Source organism: Pelobates fuscus, chromosome 5, assembly GCF_036172605.1.
Source record: "Pelobates fuscus isolate aPelFus1 chromosome 5, aPelFus1.pri, whole genome shotgun sequence".
Classification (NCBI taxonomy): Eukaryota; Metazoa; Chordata; class Amphibia; order Anura; family Pelobatidae; genus Pelobates; species Pelobates fuscus.
In genome coordinates, this window is record NC_086321.1 from 185,773,281 (window position 1) to 185,794,475 (window position 21,195).

General features: G+C 39.7%; 1 protein-coding gene across 1 annotated transcript in view; it reads left to right on the forward strand.

Moving 5' to 3' along the window:
- LOC134610491 (uncharacterized) overlaps window positions 1-21,195 on the forward strand; it is a 66,820-nt gene that overhangs the window by 30,432 nt on the left and 15,193 nt on the right. Inside the window, exon 6 of the mRNA XM_063453460.1 lies at window positions 19,903-19,992. Coding sequence (XP_063309530.1) covers window positions 19,903-19,992 — 90 coding nt within the window. The remainder of the gene's footprint in view (window positions 1-19,902; window positions 19,993-21,195) is intronic.

Here is a 21,195-nt window from a genome sequence, read left to right on the forward strand (position 1 = left end):
GTACTCTACTCCTGATCCTTTTTACTAGTTTTATCTGGTTTATTTTCATTGTTTCCATTTTAAAATATGTTTGCCATTTAATTGGAAGCCAATGCAGGTTGTGAAGAACAGGTGTTATGTTGGAGGAGCGATTTTGATTGGTCAGTAGTCTGGCTGCGGCATTTTGTATAGTCTGATGGCAATGGAGTTCTTATTCTGGGAGGCCCAAGTAAAGTACATTGCAGTAATCTAGCCGAGAGTATACGAATGCATGGATTAATGTTGGCATATCATCCAGTGGAATTAAATGTTTTTCAGATGAAAGTAGGCAGATTTTATTACGGTGGAAATCTGCTGTTTAAATGATAGTCCAGAGTCAATCAGCACTCTGAGGTTTCGTACCTTTGATGAACTGATGAGTTCAGAGCCTCCAAGCTCCAGACCAGTTGGGTGATCATGGGATATTTTTGTTGCCTGGGGTCCCCTCACCAAGAGTAACTCTGTTTTGTCCGAGTTCACTTTAAGCCAACTAGCATTCATCCATTCTATGAGGTCTGCTAAGCAACTGCTGATGCTGCATGTTGGGTCTGTGGTATCTGGAGCAAATGAGAAGTAGAGTTGTGAATCATCAGCGTAACAATGATACCTTAGGCCATGTCCCCTAGTGGTAGCAAGTAAATTGTGAATAGCATGGGAGACACGATCCTTGTGGAACTCCGTAGACCAGTTCTGTTGGTGCTGATGAGCTTAATCCTGATGTTACTCTATGTTATCTACCAGTGAGGAAAGATTTAAACCAATTAAGGACTGTGCCTCCTAGACCACAGATGTGCTGCAAGCGCTCTATTAAACTCCTATGGCCAATGGTGTCAAATGCAGCTGAGAGATCCAAGAGGGTTAGGATGGAGTAATCACCTTTGTCTCTCACCATAGGGAGATCATTTAGCACTCGGACTAGCGCTGTTTTAGTGCTGTGGTGGCATCTGAAACCTGACTGGAATGGATCGAAGATGTTCAAGCTTGATAAATGGGCCTCCAGTTGAGTTGCCACTACTTTTTCAATTATTTCCCCTAGAAATGGAAGGTTGAATACTGGTCTGTAATTAGCCATGCAGTCTGGATCTAATAAAGGTTTCTTTAGGAGTGGTTTTACCACAGATTCATTTAGAGGATCTGGAAAGTCCTGCACTATTTTTGTGAGGGCTGGGGTGAGTGTTTCAATGCATGCAGATTTAAGCTGAGTTGGAGCAGGGTCTAAGTCACATGTAGTAGGGTGTAACTTTTGCATGGTTCTTCTAACTCTCTTTATATCTACATTTGTAAAACTGGACCATAAACTGGGGCAATCTGCTATTCAATTGTAGTGGTTCTGGTGTGTAACTGTTTGACCTGCTGTGGTAGGGGCTCATATTGAGGAAATCTTGTCTCTGATGAAGATCACAAATGCTTCACACTTATTCTGAAAAAAGTTGGTGGGGATATGCATGCATGCTGGTTTGCAGAGCCTTTCTACTGTGCGAAACAGTTGCCTCTGTCTATTGTGGGAGAGTGCAATTTTGCGTGATAAAAATGATGATTTTTTCTGAGTTCTATTGAATTTATATTTGTTTAGATGTTTGGTAAGAGCGGCTTTATCCTCTGGATCATGTGTCCTGCGCCACTTTCTCTGGTGCAATCAAACCACGGTGGATTGTTGTGGTTTTGACCGTGCGTATGGGTGTTGGTGCAATGCTTTCTAGGGTATCTCTCATGGTTTTGTTGTAGAGTCGGACTAAGGAGCTGAGGTCTTCACAGGTGCCCATTAATTCACTTAGATCCATATGTGATGTTACATCCAATGGTGTCACCCCTTTTAATGAGCGGTGTTTGACCAAGTTCTGAAGTTGGGGTCTGGCTGATTGTGATACAATGGAGAAGTGAATGGAGTGGTGGTCTGACCAAACAATTGGATTCACAGTTACTGGTGACACTTCTAGTCCAGACTAGAACACTAGATCAAGTGTATGACCTTTTCTGTGGGTAGAAGTAGCAACGATTTTAGTGAAGCCGAGTGCACTCATCAAGCTGAGGAGATGGCATCAATCCAAGTGCTGAAGTCTCCCAATATAAGCCATCTGGGGTGTTCAATGGCTAAGCCAGCCAAAAGGTCTGAGTGTTCCTAAAGAAATCTCTTCCCACTTCCTGGGGGTCTGTATATAAAAGGAACACTATAGTCACCTAAACAACTTTAGCTTAATTAAGCAGTTTTAGTGTGTGGATAATGCCTCTCAGGTTTCACTGATCAATTCTCTGCCATTTAGGAGTTAGATCACTTGGTTTCTTTTTATGCAGCCCTTGCCACACCTCCCCTGGCTCTGATTGACACAGCCTGCACAAAAGAAAAACTGGTTTCACTTTCAATCATACAGGGAGTGCAGAATTATTAGGCAAGTTGTATTTTTGAGGATTAATTTTATTATTGAACAACAACCATGTTCTCAATGAACCCAAAAAACTCATTAATATCAAAGCTGAATATTTTTGGAAGTAGTTTTTAGTTTGTTTTTAGTTTTAGCTATTTTAGGGGGATATCTGTGTGTGCAGATGACTATTACTGTGCATAATTATTAGGCAACTTAACAAAAAACAAATATATACCCATTTCAATTATTTATTTTTACCAGTGAAACCAATATAACATCTCAACATTCACAAATATACATTTCTGACATTCAAAAACAAAACAAAAACAAATCAGTGACCAATATAGCTACCTTTCTTTGCAAGGACACTCAAAAGCCTGCCATCCATGGATTCTGTCAGTGTTTTGATCTTTTCACCATCAACATTGCGTGCAGAAGCAACCACAGCCTCCCAGACACTGTTCAGAGAGGTGTACTGTTTTCCCTCCTTGTAAATCTCACATTTGATGATGGACCACAGGTTCTCAATGGGGTTCAGATCAGGTGAACAAGGAGGCCATGTCATTAGATTTTCTTCTTTTATACCCTTTCTTGCCAGCCACACTGTGGAGTACTTGGACGCGTGTGTTGGAGCATTGTCCTGCATGAAAATCATGTTTTTCTTGAAGGATGCAGACTTCTTCCTGTACCACTGCTTGAAGAAGGTGTCTTCCAGAAACTGGCAGTAGGACTGGGAGTTGAGCTTGACTCCATCCTCAACCCGAAAAGGCCCCACAAGCTCATCTTTGATGATACCAGCCCAAACCAGTACTCCACCGCCACCTTGCTGGCGTCTGAGTCGGACTGGAGCTCTCTGCCCTTTACCAATCCAGCCACGGGCCCATCTATCTGGCCCATCAAGACTCACTCTCATTTCATCAGTCCATAAAACCTTAGAAAAATCAGTCTTGAGATATTTCTTGGCCCAGTCTTGACGTTTCAGCTTGTGTGTCTTGTTCAGTGGGGGTCGTCTTTCAGCCTTTCTTACCTTGGCCATGTCTCTGAGTATTGCACACCTTGTGCTTTTGGGCACTCCAGTGATGTTGCAGCTCTGAAATATGGCCAAACTGGTGGCAAGTGGCATCTTGGCAGCTGCACGCTTGACTTTTCTCAGTTCATGGGCAGTTATTTTGCGCCTTGGTTTTTCCACACGTTTTTCTTGCGACCCTGTTGACTATTTTGAATGAAACGCTTGATTGTTCGATGATCACGCTTCAGAAGCTTTGCAATTTTAAGAGTGCTGCATCCCTCTGCAAGATATCTCACTATTTTTTTACTTTTCTGAGCCTGTCAAGTCCTTCTTTTGACCCATTTTGCTAAAGGAAAGGAAGTTGCCTAATAATTATGCACACCTGATATAGGGTGTTGATGTCATTAGACCACACCCCTTCTCATTACAGAGATGCACATCACCTAATATGCTTAATTGGTAGTAGGCTTTCGAGCCTATACAGCTTGGAGTAAGACAACATGCATAAAGAGGATGATGTGGTCAAAATACTCATTTGCCTAATAATTCTGCACTCCCTGTATGTAATTTATCTTAAAAATGTTATCTCTTGCTCTGTAAATTGAACTTTAATCACATACAGGAGGCTCTTGCAGGGTCTAGCAAGCTATTAACATAGCAGGGGATAAGAAAATCTTAATTAAACAGAACTTGCAATAAAGCAAGGATAAACATTAGATGACTCTTTACAAGAAGTGTTTAGGAAGGCTGTGCAAGTCACATGCAGGGAGGTGTGACTAGGGTTTATAAACAAAGTGATTTAACTCCTAAATGGCAGAGAATTGAGCAGCGAGACTGCAGGGGCATGTTCTATACACCAAAACTGCTTCATTAAGCTAAAGTTGTTTTGGTGACTATTATGTCCCTTTAACAGTTCTCGGAATACTCTATCTATTGAGAGGCTGGCAAAAAATTGGGGTTTGTGGACTGATATTGGTCTGGGATTTAAGGATGATTTCGCACAGATCATAGCTCCACCTCCCTTGCTATCTTGTCTCGGGTGGTGGAACAACGTGTAATTGCCTGGAATAGCTGCCTCTAGAATAGGCCCCGTATTTTCATCCAGCCATGATGCTGTAATGCACACTAATTTGCATGTTTCAATAAAGTTGCCAATAATAGCTTGGGGGGGGGGGGGGGTTATCTATTCTTTCTTAAATTTTTTTTTGTTTTGTTTTTCAACATTTAACCCCTTTAGGACGGAGTCAATAGTGCACGTTCTGATCAAAACAAAACGTAAACAAAAACTGGAATTTACGCTGGAATTTATCACAAACACTGGCCAAAGTTAGCGTTCATATTTGTTTTTGTGTGAAAAAAGCAAAAAACTAATATTTGGCCAGTGTTTGTGACTAAGTGGCTACTAAGAAAGACTGGACATACCCCACTTGCAATACCTCAGGTTGTCTACTTTTGCAAATGGTATGCCATCATGGGGGTAATTCTCATTCCTGGGCTACCATACGCTCTCAAAGGCAACATAACCAATCTGGTAAATTTCAATGTGAAAAAAATGAAATGCAAGCCTTATATGTGACTCTCTAACTTTCCAAAACACCATAACACCTGTACATGGGGAGTACTGTTATTCTCGGGAGACTTCACTAAACACAAATATTAGTGTTTTAAAACAGTAAAACATATTACAACAATAATATAGACCATAAAAGTGGCGTTCGCTGTAAAAAATGTGAAAAATGTCACTTTTACTTAAAATATCATCGTTGTAATACAATTTACCAGTTTGAAACACTAATATTTGAGTTCAGCGAAGTCTCCCGAGTAACACAGTACCCCCTATGTACAGGTTTTATGGTGTCTTGGAGAGTTACAGGGTCAAATATAGTGCTTGCGAATTAAATTCTCTGCACTTTCTCCCTGTATTGTCAGGCATGTCAATCAAATTGTAATTAATCAAATCACATAATTATGTTAAAAGATTATTTAAATGTACACGTAGAATTTTAATATATATGCATTTCTAGGTATTTAAATTCTACGTGTATACTAATGTAATCTTTTATGTAATTATATGTATTTATCTATATATATATATATATATATATATATATTTGCGGTTATTTGTATTTTATATATAGATAGATATATATATAGAATGTCATTCTAAGTGTATTTTGTTACCGATATATATATATATATATATATATATTAATAACAAACTACAGTTAGAATGAAATTACATATGCATATATAATTTATATTAAATTTTGTTTCAATATTTTATTTATTTATTTTATTATTTTATTTATTTATTATTTTAATTATACGTATTTATATAATATATATATATATATATATATATATATATATGTGCATCTATTATATATATAATATATATACATATTATATATATATATAAAAATATATTTAATTTATTTTTAAACATGTTTATATTATTTTTTTATTCTTCCTACCAGCAGAGGGACTGTCTGATATTTTAGACAGTCCCTCTGCTGGCAGATCCATAGCCAGCTATAGGGGGCCATGTGATCGCTCTTTGAGAGTGATCACATGGCCCCGGGGGCCTCATTTGCCGGAGGGGGGCTGCCTGGGCTGTCAGGCAGCCCCCCAGAAGAGGATCGCGGCGGAGGTAAGTACAACTCACCTCCTGGGGCTGCAAGCCGTTACGGCGTACCATGCCGTCGCAACTGCTTTAAAGCCCATTTAATGCAGGACGGCATGGTACGTCGTAACAGCGTTAAGGGGTTAATACACATACTTAGACAACACATATAAACATATATTTCTTTCTTCCTAATTTTCTTTTTAGTTTTCTTAATATTTACATAATTTACTTTATTCCAAAAGGGTTTATTATTAGATTTCCAATTGAGAGCTATAATTAGTTTGACAGATATTAACAAATGGGTGAGTAGCATTTTTGCTTATTTAGACATATTAGGCCAGTTCATATGTAACAAGACCTATTTTGGTGTCCAATTTAATTCTTTTTCAAATATATTGAAAAACCATTCATAAGCTTTGAACCATACTTTGTTGTGCAGTGCACAATCCCACCATATGTGTACATAAGTTCCTTCTTTTTTATTACATCTCCAACATAGATTTGATTGATTAGGGGAGAGTTTTGATGATCTAGTTGTGTCCCAGTACCATCTATTGACTATTTTGTATTGCATTTCAATTAAATTTAAGCAACTAATTATTGAAGATGAATTAGAAAATGATTTTATCCATTCTTCTTTAACTATCCTTATTCCCAGATCCTTTTCCCACTTAAGTATAGCTGGAATTAATTTTGGTATATCTATATTTGCTACCAGCTCTGATGATTTTGATAATATTTTTTCAAATTTAATTTAATAATTTTTCCAATTTAAAAATTCAAGTTGTATATTCTTGAACTAGGTATTTATTTTAAATCTTTTTTTACTCTTAAATAGTTAAAGATCTGGGAAGTGGGGAGCTTGTATTCTTTCCTAAGTTTTGCAAAATATTTGACTTAACCTCTTCAGCAAGATTAAATATGAACACAATTTATTTTTGTTTCCATAGTTTTAAATCTAAATCTTGTGTTGTTAGTTGTAGAATGTCATTTTTTTTGTTATAATTAACTTTGAGGTATTTTTTTTTTTTTTACATGAATCCATGCTTTTATTATTTGACTTAGAAGTATACTCTTATTGCTTAAATCTAGTATCAACTGTTTTTCTTTTATATTCCATATAATTAAAGATAAATCTGTTCCTCCTATAGCATTTTTCTCTAACTCTTGCTAACCTTCTAACTCCCGGGAACAAATTTGCATTCTGTAAATATGTGTTAACATACTGGCTTGATATAATTTTCTTATGTCTGGGAATCCAAGACCTCCTTTATTCTTTGTCAAAGATAATACTTTCTGACTTATTCTTAGTGGCTTAGCTTTCCACACAAAGTTTATAAACCTTGATTGTACCATTGTTAACCACATTTTAGCAATTGACAGGGGGATCATTTGGAATAAATAGGACCATCTCGGCAGGATGTATAAATTAAGTTTATTCTGCCCCACCAGTAGAGCTCCACTTTCCTCCATTCTTTTAGTAAGTGGTTTTTAGATTTTAACAGTTCTATAAAGTTTAATTCTATCAGATTGTTTAGATTTTTTGTAATTTTAAAACGCAGATAACGAAAACTATGTTTTATCCATGTAAAATTATATTCATTTCTTATTTGATTTTTTATATCTGGATCTATATTTTTAGATAGAATTGTGGATTTTTTGTTTGTTGATTTTATAATTTTTCCATAAGGTTTGTTAGAGATTGCTTTGGACTTGTCAATGTCAAGAGGACATCATCTGCATTTAAATTTATTTTGTATTGTTTATGATTTGTAGAAAAGCATTTAAATTTTCATTGCTAAAGGTTCAATTTATAAGACATAGAGAATTAGGGGAAAGTGGACAGCCCTGTCATGATCCATTGTTTAATGCGAACCAGTCTGATGTAATACCCAACAGAGAATAGAATGTCCAACAGTTTCCGCTAGTAGGCATGTGCAATTCGTTTCGGTCGGAAAGTGAATTCGGATGAATTTCGGGCAATTCGGACATTCAGATGATTGCGAATGTCCAGAGTGCCGAATTTCAAAAGTGCTGAACCAAACCAAATTGCCAAAGTAAAGTGCCGAATTTTGGAAGTGCCGAACTGAGCCAAATTGCCGAAGGGCCGAATTGTCGAAGTGCTGAAATTTTTCCTAAAAGTGGCAAAACAAGAGAGAGAGTGAAAATTAGGTTAATGATGACACGGGTAGGGTTATCGTAAATGTAGGTGTAGGGTTAGGATAAGGGGTAGGGATAGGGGTAGGGGTGGGGTTAGTGGTAGTGTTATGGGTATGGTTAGGGTAGGGTTAGAGGTAGGGTTAGGGGTAGGGAGCCCTACAGATGTTCTGAATTCCGAAGTCCCAAATGGGCAAAGTACCAAACCAAAGTTCCGATGTCCCAAATTGCAAAAGTCCCAAATCAAACAGAAGTGTTGAATTGCCAAAGTGCTGAATTTGTTTTCTTACCGAATTACCGAACCAAATTTTTTTGATCATGCTGATCCCTACTCGCTAGTGGGTAATAATACATAGACATAATTGCTTGATGCATCCAGCCCGCTATGCCAAATATATTAATGATTTACTCATAAATCTCCAGCTGACTCTGTTGAACGCTTTTTCAGCATCAATCGACAGAGTCAGCAGGGGAACACCTGATCTTTCTACTGAATCCATCATAAGCCATAAGTCTGGTTTTAGCCTTTCTTTTTTTTCAATTTGACAATTTTTATTTGGTTTCAAACAAGGGGTACAAAAAGGAAAAGGGGAAGGGGAAAAAACACAAAAGCATAATTTCCACTGTCACAGTCCCAATCAATCATCGACATGTACTCATGTGCTGTATTGAAAATTATACATACATATAGTCGATGGAAATTTTGACAATGGATGGTAACCTCAAAATAAAAAGCAAAACATAATAGTGCAATACAGTAAATAAACAAGAAAGGTCAAATAAAGCTATACACAGTCCACTCACATGGGGATGAGCTATAACAGAGCTCAGCTGTGATGCGCCTGGACGGTATAATCCCCGTCTCAGGATATGTGGTGGTATTGCTTCAGGGATTTTTCAAGGTGCAGTGGTGCGTAGATCATAAAATCCAAAAATAAAAATATGGCAGCATATGGTGAAGTACGTACTGATAGAGTAATAACAAGTATAAAAGGTATTATACTTACAATTTCTAGAGCATAAAACCTGCTCTAGTATAGACAGCCTAGGTGGTATAATCCCCACCAGGGATATGCAGGATCCAGGGAGTAGAAGATAATAATGATAAAAATATATATATATAAGTAGGCTAAAAGAAGTACTTTAATATATAAAACAAACAGGTATAATAACAAGTATAAATAAAAGTCCACTTTACGCGTTTCGCCTCACAGGGCTGACTTCTGAAGAAGCCCTGTGAGGCGAAACGCGTAAAGTGGACTTTTATTTATACTTGTTATTATACCTGTTTGTTTTATATATTAAAGTACTTCTTTTAGCCTACTTATATATATATTTTTATCATTATTATCTTCTACTCCCTGGATCCTGCATATCCCTGGTGGGGATTATACCACCTAGGCTGTCTATACTAGAGCAGGTTTTATGCTCTAGAAATTGTAAGTATAATACCTTTTATACTTGTTATTACTCTATCAGTACGTACTTCACCATATGCTGCCATATTTTTATTTTTGGATTTTATGATCTACGCACCACTGCACCTTGAAAAATCCCTGAAGCAATACCACCACATATCCTGAGACGGGGATTATACCGTCCAGGCGCATCACAGCTAAGCTCTGTTATAGCTCATCCCCATGTGAGTGGACTGTGTATAGCTTTATTTGACCTTTCTTGTTTATTTACTGTATTGCACTATTATGTTTTGCTTTTTATTTTGAGGTTACCATCCATTGTCAAAATTTCCATCGACTATATGTATGTATAATTTTTTATACTAATACCTCTAGGCGCGGTATACACTCCTCTCTTCCGATTTCTATTTCACATACAAGGTTTTGGGGATCCTTGTTTTGTACACTGCTGCCTGCCCATCACTTACTATAGCGAGCGCCTATTACCCTCTGCTTCATGTGCTGTATTGCCTCTAATTAAAATCATATTAACATGTTTCACAACAGATTCAGCTAACAGTTTCAGTGTACGGTCAGTACGGATCTGAATTTCAGAACCGGTAGAAGAGTCACAGAACAGAAGTATATTTACAGCATCCGATCAATCATCTAGTTATCCCTATTTCCTGCCCGGATACATAGTACGCTATAACTGTGGGTACACTATAACTGTGGGATTGTAGATGGCCATTCCCCATCAACACTTTTGTTGTTTTTTTCTCGTATTTTTTTTAGGTGTTCCTGTTTTCCGTCATTACCTCTGGAATTACAAAGAAACTACTTGGGAACTTGAGCTTATGTGAAACTGCCCCACTGTGTTTTGACCACATGGAATAGTTGTTGGTTTGGGTGATGTTGTCTGGCCATGTGTTCGTATGTCAAATTTGTATTTATTTGTCCTATCAGGGCTTGTTTGGACGGTGCATTTGGGGATTTCCAGGCTCTAGCAATTAGTGACTGAGCTGCTACCAGCGCATGGAATATAAGTAGTGCCTCTCCTAAATCTAGTAAATCTATCAATATTTATGAGTAAGAGGCTCAATTCAGGCGTCAGTGTGATCTTATGGTGTGTGGCCCGGGTGATAATGTTTTCTACCTTCTGGCCACAAGACCACCAAATGTGAAGTATTGTGCCTTCTGCCTCTTTACATCACCAGCAGTGAGTTGGTGTTCCCGGGAAAACTTTTGCTAATAGAACCGGTACCATATACCATCTGTAGAATATTTTCCTCAGTAATTCGATGTGCGTAGTGCAAGTGGTTTTATCCCTTATGTGCTGTGAGTGCTTTCGTCCATTGTGTTACATTGAATGAGTGCACTAGCTCTGTCTGCCAGACAGACAGACGCTAAATCTGTCTAATATTGTTGGGGTCCCCACATTGAGTAGAGAGTAGCACATGGAGATTAGCCTCTGCGTCGGCTTAGGTGCCATACAAGCCGCTGAGAGGTGCTCTCTCAGTGTTAGGTGTCTGGGCAGCTAGCATAGATTTCAGTGAATAATCAAAAGCTACATAATAAAAGGGCAATACATTTAAATGCAGGTCTTCCCCTTGCGCCTTTATCTTGGGTAATCTGGGAAAGCCTCTCTCAGTTCAACATGGCACCCGCTTGCTACGCCGTCCTCTCCAAAAGAGACAAAGAGAGAGAGTGAGACTTCCTTGGATGTTGTCCTTTTAAAGACTGATTCTTGGAATAAACTACAAGTCCCAGAATCCCTTTTCCCTCCCAAAAGTGGTTTATCCCGCCCTCTTTCTCCAGAGAGTTCTGTCTTTATACAAGTCTTTCCCTTTGATCTCTTCCCTCCAGCTATACTGTAACATTGTGAAATAAGTGACCAGTTGGGGTTGGTTTGTGGGTAGATTGGATGGCTTGGGAAAACACACACTTCCATGGTTACACCTAGATGTTAATTACTTTGGTCTACTGATAACATACATGGAATACTGGAGGGATGTAAGCTTTTGTTTTAGCAGGGTGTTGTAAAATGGAACTGAAAGCTTTGATCTTTATCACACTGTTATCAAGTAAATTACCCCAACTTGTGAAACCAGTCACTTACACAGAAAGTTATATACAATATTGCAGTTTTACATATCAATTTCTTACACAACTGCCCTTTGTCCACCCTCTATGGTCGAACATGGGATTAGCTGTGTGCAGACTGATCAGCAGTGCAGCCTGCGACCATGGTTTTGTGTTACATATCAGTGCTCGGCCTGTGTCCCAGGTTGATAAAAATGTGTCCGTGTTGGAGAGTATATTAGGTAACTTGGGGCCTATCGGTTTGGGCACCCATATCAGATTCTTAAGGTCAGACCTGTGTGTCCAGTAGTTTTCTATTTAAATCCATTGTGGGGGGGGGGGGGGTGCTTGAAGAATTAATCTCTGCCACTGGAGCCAGCAAAGCCGGTTGGTAGTATAGTTTAATATTAGGGAGTGCCAGGCTGCCCCATGACACCGGTCGGTACAGGAATTTTGTGGCAACTCTTACTCTTTTAAGCGCCCGGATAAACTGGATAAACATTTTTTGAATTCTATTTAGAAATGCTATTGGTAATTTGATCTGCAATGCGCAAAAAAAAAAAAATATTGGAGTTTGGGTAGGAGGATCATTTTGACCACTGCCAGTCTTCCCAGCCACAAGAGATATCACTCCATGATGCCAAACTAACCTCCAATTCTTTTAACAAGCCTGCTAAGGTTTTCGTAATTTTGAGACCCAAGAAGGAAACACTGTTCGTTCTCCAGTCCATCACGTATTGCTCCTTAAGTATGTCTAGCATGTCACTGGGCATCCCAATTCCCATGGCTTGGGTTTTTGTCACATTGAGTTTGTAGTAGGAGCTATCTCCATAATCTTTGATTTCTTGTAAAAGGTTAGGCAGTGATACCAGCGGTTGAGTTAAGGTTAATAGTTTGCGATCCCCAATGCACCCGTGTCTGATCCTGGAAGCCCGGGGTTCCAGTGCCATAACATATAATAGTGGCGATAGGGGGCACCCCTGCCTAGTCCCATTCGTGATTGAAAATGGGTGCGACAGAAATCCAGCGTTGAGCATGTGTGCTGCCGGTGAGTTGTATAATGCCATGACCATGGACAGGAAGCCCTCCGGGATCCCAAATTTTGTCATGACTGCCTCCAGAAATTTTCAGTGTTGGCGGTCAAAAGCCTTTTCCGCGTCAAGGGATATGAGCAGGCCCCCTCTCATCTGCAGTTTAGATGAATGAATCACATTGACAGGAAAGGAGCTTGTACTCCATCAGTGTACTGTAGCAGAGCCCTAGTCCTGACCAGGACTTTTCTTCGCTGGATCACCAAGAGTAGTAATCAGGAACAAGATTCTGCCAAGTAAATAGCCAACCTGTATAGTAACTAGACGACACACAGTGCTTGGAATACAACTGAAGTTTATTCTGCCACACACGACTTTTATGCACTTGCCCCATAGCATGGGGTTTTCACATCAAGAACACAGGGGTTTCTTCCCAAGAGCCTTTGTGTTTGAGAGATAACTGAGCTCAAATTAGGATAACTCAATTTGAGCTCAAATACAGAAACTTACATAAATATTTTAACCCCAAAATACCACCAAAATGCAAGAAAATACAACAAAAATCATATTCCTGAATAGCCTAGATTTGAGCGCACAACATATCCTGTTTGAATAAAGTTTAGACCGACCAGCCATGAGGTGATAGTCCAAAACAGTTCCAGAGGGTTGGTTCCTCTGCTAACACTGACAAATGTTTCCCCTGGCTGTTATGGAGCGAATGCACAAGGGAATTGAGTCTGCTATACCTGTCGATTACACTTCATCGACAATTCAAAGTGTCCCTCAAAAGGTCATCTGCAGTACAATAACATGTGCAAGATATGCCCCCTAATTTCCCACTTTAATATGGCTCAATTTATACCCACCAAAAATATATGTATAGATGAGTCCCTCATGAAATACAGGGGAAGACTGGGGTTCAGATAGTTCATCCCAGCCAAAGGCTACCTATATGGCATAAAGTTGTACAAAATGTGGGAAAGTGGCAGTGGTATGGCGTAAACCTGCCGTGTCTACGAAGGTAAGGATAGACACTGGGACCCCCAGGTTGCCCAGATATAGTTGAGACTAGTTAAAAAATTGTATGGGACCTAATTAACCTATTATTAAACAGGATCACAGCATCACTCTTCTTAACATGCTTTAATGTTTTGAAACTGTGGCCTGCTGCACAATCCACAGGACTCTTACAGGTTTCCCAAAAGCCCTGGCAAAAAGAATGCTTAAGAGGGGAGAAGCAGCTGCTCTCTGCCTGGATGAAGTGCTGGCTCTCAAGTTTAAAGACAAAAATTAGGTGTTCATGCTAACATCCATGCACAGTGAGCATACTTGCAGGGAATCTGTTCATGCAGACGAGAAACAAAACGGTTGCCAGTCTGCAAAAGACAGGTGCCAGTTTGCACAAGATGGGTGCCGTTAAGCAAATGTTGGGAGATGACCTGTTCAACCAACTGCTGCAGTCATATTTAATAATAAGATACAGGCATGGTATAAAAAAACTTGGCATTTACTTGCAAATGGCAAAACACAATGGCTTTATTCTATACAGAAAGGCAAATGCTGAAATTAAAAGCACATTTTTGCAATTTCAGTTTCAACTGATTTCTGGACTGCTCACTGAGAGCCACAGTGGGGAAGCATCAGCCGGGTCTAGCAGCAGAAGGGTTGAGACAGGTCACTTCTGCATACCACTAATCTCCAAAAAGAAGACCCCCCCCAGAAAAGTTGCAGTGAAACCAGTTTTACTGCCCTCATTGCCCCTCAGCCCACCTTTGTATTGGGAACTCTTTTAAGGTGTTAAATATATTGACATGTCCCAGACATAGGACAGTCCTCTATTGTATATGTTTCTGCACATGTAAAAATGACATCTAAGACTTTATTTGTTTAAAAATGCCATCTAATATGTAGAAATGCCATCTAAGATTTTATCTGTTTGCAGAGCTTTTATTCATATAGTATTAGACCCAATAATAGGTGAATACTGACACTCTGGCTGTTTTCAGACTGTGTGTAATAAAAGGATCAGTTTTGTAACTGATGTAGGAAGTTCAATAGAAGTTTATACATATGTTAGTAATCGACTAGCTAAATGCGATCAAGATAACCACGCCCCCCAACCAATGGAGTGACAAAGGGGGAGGAGATATGCACTCAAAAAGAGGGCTGGAACTTCATGACATCGTCAGAGGAAGCCTGTGGAGGCGGGCGAAACGCGTCACACGTACGTCATCAGAGGGGAGGACCCGGAAGCGGACCACGTGATTGGAACGAAACCAGGAAGTGATTCGCATCCTTGGTTGCTTTACATGCTTTTATGTTGGTGACTCTGAGTCTATACCCACCAGATCCCAAGTAAGGGTTTTTAACTTTTGTTATTAAATAAATTGCCTGTGATATTATTCAATTGGAGGTCCTGCCCTTCTTTTTCACACAGCACTATTGAACTGCCAGTGGACATATACTTTGGAACAATCTTCAGTGGGGAAATCCCCTCTCCAAAGGAGCTTTGCATACCCAGAGCCAGGGGGGATAGGGCTCTGGGACATGTGAGTTTTTTCTCATATTTTTTTTCATTCATGCTCATTCAGATTGTCTGCACTATTATTTGCTCTTTATATTTACAGATCAATTTAGCGCGCTTTTTTCTGGTAATTATTGTCTTTTTATACACACTTCTGTGTGCATTGTTGGTTTAAGCGCTGCCATATTGTCTGTATTACATCCCACAGCGCTTACACGTTGGTTTCTCTTGTTAAATATATTGTACTGTGAATGTTGGCAAATAAAATTAAGTAATTCTTTGGTGCCATTTTGTGGCTTAACTCTGTATTACATCTATTACATTTCCAATAGCCTTAAAAGGATACTAAACAGACAGAAGCAAATGCTCAAGGTCTCAAAACTTAAAAAAGTAAATGAGACCCTAGGCATACCTGGAAATACGTATAGAGTTTAGGAAAAATAATATACACAGATACTGGAGGCTGGATCCCCCTAGCCAGGGAGGACAGTGCTACAAAATAAGTAGGTAATAAAATAAATCAAAATAAATAAAAGAACAAAAAAACCCAAATGAATTAAGTATATACAACTAGTACATTCTCTACTGTCTAATGGATCTGGGATAAAGTCAGAAGACAGAGGACTATTCTGGGATAGAGGGACAAAAAATAATAAACAATCCTTTAATGTTAATAATCAATGAATATATCCATATCCCTGCCTCTGATGCTTACCCAGCCATATAGAGTAAATGAGTAGATAAATAAATCAAAATAAAACAAAATAAATGAAGTATATACAGCTAATGCGATCTCTACTGTCTAATGGATCTGGGATATAGTCCAAAGAAAAAGGGCTATTATGGGATAGAGGGACAGAACATAAATGAACATCCTTTAAAGTAAATAGTCAATGAATATATCCAAATCCCTGTCCCTGCTGCTTACCCAGCCCTGTATATAAAGCCATAGCCTGCTCAAAAGTTAGTGCTTAGACCTAATTCGTAATCTATATAGTATAGGTCCTCAGCTCTCAGATGCAGATACAGTTAATCAAAACAAAAACAAATCAAAAAAACAATAATAGTCAGACTGTATCACAGAGATGCTGCAAGCAGGAAATAGAGCAATAAAGTGAGAGAAGCGTAGGATATAATAGGGGGTCAGTACTAAATGTACTTGACAAATGTAGTTATAAAGCCTCTCTCCCTTTTCAGCTAGCTAGATAGACATAGTAGAGAAAGAAAGAGAATCAATCAAAAAACGGTGATACAGAGCATAATCAAAAAATGCTCCACACCCAAAGTGTTTAGTCAGTGCCCATGTGAGAAACACAAAAATTAATAAATGCTAAAAGCGCCCAACGCGCGTTTCGGTGCCTATGTCATGCACCTTCGTCAGGGACCAAAAGTTTGTGGTCACTAACCTCCCTTAAGTATGCAATATGCCCAGATATTGGCCAATTGGCCGATCAGAGGGGATATCCCTCAGGTGTTGCAGAGTTACCTCGATCTAGCCACTCATTTCCGGTATTCCATGCCGGGTGGGGTGTCACGTGACCTCTCTCACCACGGACCGGATTGGTGAGATTAAGGGCTCCTCTGATTGGTTCAAACGCCCCATGTGACTCCTTAGATCGGCAGGTAGTGTGTGGATGTATACCACACCCCCTTCCAAGTCTTTGAATGATCTGACGATCGTGTCCACTATGTGGATAGATAGTAGAAGGACTACCAGTCCTAGGACTCTCAGGCAATCGCCCACCTACATGCCAAATACAAACTAAGCAGTCGGCAGACCAGCGTATAGCCTACCTGACTATCTGTTAAGTTAGGTCCTATGTGCCCATATTGCACTGTATCCACCAACTCCTACAAATCTCAGCCAGCCATTAAATGTTAAGTTTAGACAGACTCTAGGTGCTTATACTTATATGTATAGAGTGTAGCTACTAGTCTCACACTCTATCAGTGGTAATGAAAGAACCACAGGGTACCATAATCCCTGATAGGCTCTAGTCGCATAGAGACATCTACATAGCCCTGGCTAGATGAACAATTCAAGATTCGGGGATATGGGGTATCTCATATATATATATAAACAGGCTTCCTAGGGTAGATAGACCTCCGGCTAGGCATCTAATGTATTGGAGGAACCGTATTATCAGGGAAGCAATTATGGCAGATTCTACAGTGCAATCTCTTAGGTGTGAATGCGGTGCCGCTGTAATTAAAGGGACAGAATCTTAAAGAGGTAGGGCGGTAGAGGAAGGCCGAATTTATTCAGCCCAATAGTGTAAAATCACTTGAGGTTTTTGAGGTAACATAAGGGTATGGGCTGTTTTAGTGGGGATCAACAGCAAACAAACAAATAACAAAGATAAACAATAAAAAGGATCAAAAAAACTATACTAGAATATAAAGCGTGTATGAGGCATATCTTGAATATTTACATGATAACATTATTTACATTAATTACAAACATGGGAGCTAAGAATGTTAATCCGCGATAAATGAGGTGTATGAAAAACCCTCGTTGAGACCAAGGGGTGAGAGTGTCTTAAGTTTATAGATCCAGAAACTCTCTCTTTGTAAGAGTTTTTTATCCAGATCTCCACCCCTTGGTCCCAACGTAACCCTTTCCAAACCACAGAACCTGATCCCATCTGAGGAACCCCTGTGATGCAGTTTGAGGTGTTTGGAGACTGGTGTGTCTATCAGCCTCCTTGGATTCACTGAGTTCACATGTTCTCTTATTCTTACTTTCAACATCCTAGAGGTTTTACCTACGTAAAGTTTATTACAGGAGCATGTGAGTAGATAGACAACACCTTTTGTCTGACAATTGAAAAAGGTTTTCACCTTAAACTCCTGGGAGTTAGATGAGTCTGTAAAGGTTTTGGATGGACGACGTATGAAGTGACAGGCCTTGCACCTCCCACACTGGTAGGTGCCTACCACTGAGGACTTAAGCCAGGTAGAATTCTGAGGGGTACTTTTCAGGTGGCTAGGGACTAATAAATCTTTTAAGTTTTGTCCTCGTCTTGCGGTGACAGAAGCATGGGGAGTGATTACTTTATGTATATGTGGGTCTTGGTGCAGGAGGGGCCAATATCTTTCCAAGATCTTAATGATATGGTTCCAGCCTGCATCATAACTCCCAATGCATCTAATCACATCCTGAGCTGTTTTACAACTGCTGTCCTCTGAAAGTAACTCGTTTCGATCTACCAATAGCGCCCGTTTGTACGCATACTTGATGCATTTATTCGGGTACCCTTTCTGTTTGAACTGGCTCCGAAGTGTCTTAGCCTTAAGCTTGAAGTCCTCCAAATTGGAGCAGTTCCGTCGAAGGCGTAGGTATTGTCCAATTGGTATCCCTCTTTTTAGGGATGGGGGATGATAGCTCTCCCAATTGAGTAGGTTATTTGTAGATGTGGGTTTTCTGAATAACGTAGAGATAAGATGACCATCTTCTGTCATTGTGATGGTTATATCCAGAAAATTGATTTTTTTTGCCCCCTACTTCACTCGTTAATTTCAAGTTAATGTCATTTAGGTTCAGGGTCCTCACAAAGTCATGGAAGAGGTCAATGGTGTCCGTCCAAATCAGTAGGACGTCATCAATGTATCTCTTCCAGACTTTGATATGTTGGGTATATTTCTGCATCTGGGTGTTGAAAACCATAGTTCTTTCCCACCACCCTAGGTGGAGATTGGCATATGAGGGGGCACATGCCGTCCCCATAGCCGTCCCCCTAATTTGGTGGTAATATTTGCCCTGGAACATGAAAAAATTATGCGTCAAGATGAATTGCATTAAGTCATGTACCAGGCGATTATGAGATAACGAAGCTCCTGGTTGTTCATCCAAAAAGGCCTGGATGTGTTTAAGGCCCACTTCATGTGGTATAGAACTGTATAGGTTCTCCACATCCAGGCTACATAAGATGGCATAAAAGGATACTATAAGCATCAAAGCAACCTTTGGCCTAATTATTTCTCTTTCACTTTTCCTGGATAATAATTTTTCACTTTTCATTTGCATTGTTGTGACAATTCTTCTTCATTCCAGACAAAACTCCCTGTCTAGATCTGTAAACATCAGTCTGAGGGATTCTTTACTGACTGACAGAATAAGTATTCTGTTCTATATTAGTTTGACTTCCTATGGGGGTCTGCTGAACAGCCTTCAGTTAGCCAGAAGTTCTCTTTCTGAGCTAATTTTGGCAGTGATCAGCTTAGCTCATTGACTGAGTATGATCAGCCGACACACTCAGCCAATGAACTAGACCTGCCCTGCAGGGCTTAGCTCAGAAGAGCTAATGGAGACTCCTAAGCATGAGCTTCCGATTTGTTGGAAACTGTAGTGGAGTCAGGTAGCGGTGCTTAATGGACCCTAGGTAAGAAGTCATACCATTCTAAAACTGCTTTTCTACATTCTATAGGGAGGGGTGCGACAAGGCACTCCAGCTTGATGTAGTGGTTATGGTGCTTCATGTGGGCCTTTAACCCCTTAAGGACCAAACTTCTGGAATAAAAGGGAATCTTGACATGTCACACATGTCATGTGTCCTTAACCCCTTAAGGACCAAACTTCTGGAATAAAAGGGAATCATGACGTGTCACACACGTCATGTGTCCTTAAGGGGTTAAGGGGTTAACCTAGTAAAAAAAACCTTGTTCCTTCTTCTGTAGTTTCTTTTTTTCTTTAAGGTGTGACAAGAGCTGCCTCCACCTTGAAATACAGCACAGAATCACAATCGACAATATATAAACAACCAGCAGATACTGTCATACCCCCAGGTAAGCATGCAAGTTACAAAATAATGTTTTAACATACAAACTCATATTCTATGCTGGTCTTATTAATTAGAGAGACAGAGAAGAGAGAGGGGCAGAAAGGTGTTTGTTGATGTTTTTAGAAACTTAAGGAAGCATTACTGATCAGTCAAAAAATGTAAGTCATTGATAGGTGACATAAGTAACATTCACTATATCATTACTATGACACCTGTCAAGGGGTGAAATATATTAGTCAGCAAGTGAACATTGAGTTCTTGAATTACATGTGTTGAAAGCAGGAAGAATTGGCAAGCAAAACCATCAGAGTGAATTTGACAAGGACCAAATAGTGATGGTTAGATGATTGGGTCAGAGCTTAAAAACAATAAGTCTTGTGAGGTGTTCCTGGTATGCAGTGGTCAGTACCTACTAAAAGTGGAGCAAGGAAGAAGAGCCAATAAACTGGCATCATGGTCATGGGTGTCCAGAACATATTGATGCACAGGGAAAGACTAGCCTGTCTTGTCTGATCACATAGAAGAGGTACTGTAACTCAAATTGCTGAAAAACTTAATGCTGATCATGATAGAAAGGTGTCAGAACACACAGTGCATCGCAGTTTGCTGTGTACAAGGCAGCAGTGGCGTACACACACTCCATGGGGCCCCGGTGCGAAACTGATCCGTGGGCCCCCCCTACCCTGACCCACTCCCCCCTGACTGTGCCCCCCCCCCCAACACATACATACAGACACGAACACTTTCACACACCCCCGACAGACACATACATACATACACACATGCAGACACATACATACAGAGACACACACAGACACATACAGAGACACACACACACATACAGAGACACAGACACACACAGACATACATACAGATACACACATACAGAGACAGACACACACATACACACACATACAGAGACACAGACACACAATCATACACACACACACAGACACAAACATACATACACAGACATACGTACAGATACACACACACACACACAGAGAGACAAAGACACAGACATACATACACACAGAGACACAGACAGACACACACATACAAAGACATACATACGGATACACACACACAGACATACATACGGATACACACACAGAGACACAGACACACATACATACAGACACACACATACATACACACATACAGAGACACAGACATACACACATACATACACACATACAGAGACACA